Source organism: Nanorana parkeri, unplaced genomic scaffold (genome assembly GCF_000935625.1).
Source record: "Nanorana parkeri isolate BGI_ZX_2015 unplaced genomic scaffold, ASM93562v1 scaffold2199, whole genome shotgun sequence".
In the NCBI taxonomy this organism is placed as follows: Eukaryota; Metazoa; Chordata; class Amphibia; order Anura; family Dicroglossidae; genus Nanorana; species Nanorana parkeri.
In genome coordinates, this window is record NW_017308467.1 from 146,606 (window position 1) to 150,813 (window position 4,208).

General features: G+C 37.0%; 1 protein-coding gene across 1 annotated transcript; it reads left to right on the forward strand.

Annotated features, from left to right (window-relative positions):
• The first annotated feature begins 275 nt into the window (after nt 1-275).
• On the forward strand, nt 276-1,542 carry LOC108801024 (bone morphogenetic protein 7-like). The gene has a single exon (XM_018572991.1). It carries the CDS (start codon nt 276-278, stop codon nt 1,539-1,541), a length of 1,266 nt encoding a protein of 421 aa, XP_018428493.1. The 3' UTR covers nt 1,542.
• Nucleotides 1,543-4,208: the final 2,666 nt, after the last annotated feature.

The following is a 4,208-nucleotide window of genomic DNA, read 5'->3' on the forward strand; positions in this document are numbered from 1 at the left end:
ATGCAAATCAGACACCTTGCTCTGCATACTTGTCGGTTAATCAAAGTTTTGAAGCCAGAGCAGGTTTTGCATTTCTATTGATTTGTATTAAATGCAGAAACTGTTTGAAGCGAACAAAAGCCCATCAATACAGGCCCTAAATATGCCAACAAAACTGGGATATCTGTTCTGAAAAAGTTACATTTTTAATGAGCCACATTACTTGAAATTGTACAGTATGTCTTCATAGGATTTTTGATTGCATGTTCTCTACTTTTCAGTAAGACCCTGTGGAAATGACTGTTGGGACTGGCTACAAAAGAAGAACCTACATATTATTTTTCTACTTTTCTATTCAACACATAACATCAGATATAATGGTTGAAGAGGATATTCACTCCAGCTTTATCCAGCGTCAACTGAAGGGCCAAGAACGTAGAGAGATACAGAGAGAGATTTTATCTGTTTTGGGATTGCCACATAGACCAAGACCTCACTTACATGGGAAGAATACATCTGCACCAATATTCATGATGAATCTATATAATTCAATAAGTATCAGTGAAGAGAAAGATGGTTTACAGTACTTTAATATTTTTGCCAAGGATCATCCTTCCCTTGTCCACCTTCATGAGAACCACTTTCATGCTGATGCTGATTTTGTCATGAGTTTTGTTAACCTAGTGGAGAATGACACAAAATTCTGTCACCGGTGCTACAGCAAAGAGTTCAGGTTTGATCTTTCTGATGTTCCAGTTGGGGAGCAAGTGACAGCAGCTGAGCTGCGCATGTATAAAGATCCAACTAACCAAAATGAAACCTATCAGATCAGCATCTACCAGGTCCTTCAGGAGCATCCTAGTCAATTGTTAAAGCTGGACAGCCAGATAATAAGTGGTGCAGAAAGTGGATGGTTGACATTTGACATTACTGCATCTAGCAATGATTGGGTAGATAATTCACGGGACAATCTTGGTCTACAACTGAGAATAGAAACTATGCAAAGGAAAAGTGTTAAACCTCGATCAGTGGGTCTAGTTGGTAGGAGCGGACCACAGGAGAAGCGACCATTTATGGTGGCATTTTTTAAAACTGCAACAATTCATCCACGTAGTATTCGTTCTACAAGCGGTAAACACAGAAACCAAGATAAAAAGGCAGTAAAGGAGCACAACCTTCCATTAGCCAATATTACAGAGAGCTTTATGAGCAGCAGCAGTAGTAATAGTGGGCGTCGTTTCTTTAAACAGGCCTGCAAGAAGCATGAGCTATATGTGAGTTTCCGTGACCTTGGCTGGCAAGATTGGATAATTGCCCCAGAAGGATACGCAGCTTACTACTGTGAAGGGGAATGTGCTTTTCCACTAAATTCTTACATGAATGCCACTAATCATGCAATTGTCCAAACCTTAGTTCACTTTATTAATCCTGAGACTGTTCCAAAGCCATGTTGTGCTCCTACAGATCTGCAGGGAATCTCTGTCTTGTATTTTGATGACAGTTCTAATGTTATATTAAAGAAGTATAGAAACATGGTAGTGAGATCATGTGGCTGCCACTAGAATCATACATATAGTGTTTTACTTTTTTTAAGAGCCACTGCATGATGGTAGAGATTTTCACTTAGATTCTGTATGTTATGCCCAAGCATTGAAAGACACATTGTTTTTTTTTAGCAGAAATGTGATATACATCAAATGCAATATTAGTGTTAAATTGTGTAAAAGAGTAAATGAAAAGTCATGTTTAAAGGCTTATCATTGGTGATTTGTTAAACCCCTTCTCTACGCCATTCTTTTATCTTAAATTTAAAAACAATAAAAATCATACAACACATCAATGGAAATACAAAGTTTTTATATATTTTATCTCTTCTATTGACAGGGAAATCTCTCTCTAATCTATGCCTGTACACCTTGATATCCCGACATCCCTATCCCATAACATATGTCTAGCTGAGGCTACTCCAAGACATTATAGCAGTCCTAAATCATACTCCAGCTCAAAATTTTTATTTTATTTAAATGATTAGAATGGACACAGAACTAAAGCACAACAGGATATCAATATTATGTTGGACAGGTAAGTGTTTTGGTCATTGAAATATACCAAACCCCCCTAATGCCATTCCAACTTGAAGCTAAATTTTGAGTTTAGGTTCACCACAAGAAATGTGTTATTTTGGGGAAGTTATTCATTAGTAATAAAACATTAGTAAATAAACTGTGGGCAGAATAAAGTAGGTGAATCAAAAATATGCAAATTGCAGATTGTCATTATTTAGTTACTATCACTACTTACATTTAATGTCATTGGAAGCACAGCTTTGATTTGGCAGAGATGTGCAGTGAATTCTTAAGGGTCAGGTGATCAAATGAAAAAAGGGCAACCCTTTTACCATCCATGTAAGCTAGGCCTTCTGGTTCAACCAAAAATGGGACACTGAAGCATGCTCTCTGCACTCCCCACCATGTACCTCAGTGTACACTTCACAAAGCACCCAATACACAATGCAGAGTGCATTTGACACACATTATCCACACTAATAGTCAGAACCCAAACACCTGTAACCTATAATAATCAGTTCCAAACCATGTATGTGGCTGAACAGGTTGCAGGAAGACCCTAAGTTCAGCAGCCTTCATTCTCTAAAGGCACCTCACTGATAAGAAAGGGCATCCTCTTCCCCATAACACTTTTCCTCCCCTCTTTACATTTTCTGCATAACCTTCCAACCACACTGCAGCAATAGAGGTATTGAGATGGCCCTTGGTGTCTGCCAGTAACTAGGAATCTGGATATGACTGAGAAACAGTCATGGGACACTTATGAGAAAGATGGATTACGTTAGTTCTTGTAATGAGCAATTTAACCTCTTACTAGCAGTCTTTATCTGCAGCATGTGTGCCACAAATAAGATAACTATGAACTAGTGTAAGCACTACTAAGCGAAGTATAAGAATAATATTGGTTGTGTAGTTTACCTAGCTAATCATGACCAACAGCATCAATAACTAATTTGCATACCCGAATACATTTGTATATAAATAAGGCTTTTATTTGGCGCACTGATTTAATAAAAGCCATGCTTTTTTTTTGATCATAGACTGACAACTTTACATAAATGTAAAAATGCTTTCCAATTTTTATGTTATTGTTATTAAGTTATTAAGTTATTGTTTTGTTGTATTTGACAACTACAGTATTAAACAAATCAACACTCCCACCTTCATGTTGTAGTGGCATCTGCAGTGCCATCTGTAGGCTTATTTTGTCAGGGAAACTCAGTGTGTTAGTGTGGAAAAGTAGAACTGGCTTCCAATACATTTTAAATTTAGTTATGTGGAGCACCAGAGCCCTTTCTAATTGATGTCCAATGCTGGGACACTACCCTAGGAGGTCACCTACCCTCAATGCATTTACGCTGAGTGCTAAAAGATTCCCTGTGGAAATGACGCACAAACAATTTCTCTTGCTGAATGCAGGTAGGTGATTAATTTTTTTTCTCTTTAGCACATTCTGCAATAAATATCTGAACATAAACTAGACAAAAGTGATTTCTAGGTAGCTTAATACTAGGATCCTCAACTCTTAATTTATTCTTCACATCATAAAAAATGTTCTGCTCCAGCAGTTTGAGACTCTCATCAATAAAATTGGCGCATTATTTTATGATTAAATGCTAGAGCATTGAATTCAAAGTGCTACAGATCTAAATGCCCGGGAGAACATTTGTCAATTTCAAACTTTAGCCTGTTTCTTTTTCTCAGTTTTTCCTTACCTGCTGTATAATATATAGCAGTGCATTGGTAAGTGTGCCTTCCCTGCTCTATACTACAGTTGCCTTTTCTAACTATAGGTTACAGGTGTTCTAACTATTCATCATATCAAGATAATACAATGCTTTACAAATTGTAATGAAAAAGATGAATGCGTCATTACCTATTCTGTGCAGTGATCTGTGGTATATATTATAGCAGCTCCTGTATTTTTTGTCCCTTAAAGTGTGCCTTCCCTGCTCTATACTACAGTTGCCTTTTCTAACTATAGGTTACAGGTGTTCTAACTATTCATCATATCAAGATAATACAATGCTTTACAAATTGTAATGAAAAAGATGAATGCGTCATTACCTATTCTGTGCAGTGATCTGTGGTATATATTATAGCAGCTCCTGTAATCTTTGTCCCTTGTCTAAAGCACTGATCTTGCTTTAAGGTCACTAAACT

Excerpts from the sequence above, each read along its gene's own strand:
- LOC108801024 (XM_018572991.1), top strand. The coding sequence starts at position 276 with ATGACTGTTGGGACTGGCTACAAAAGAAGAACCTACATATTATTTTTC.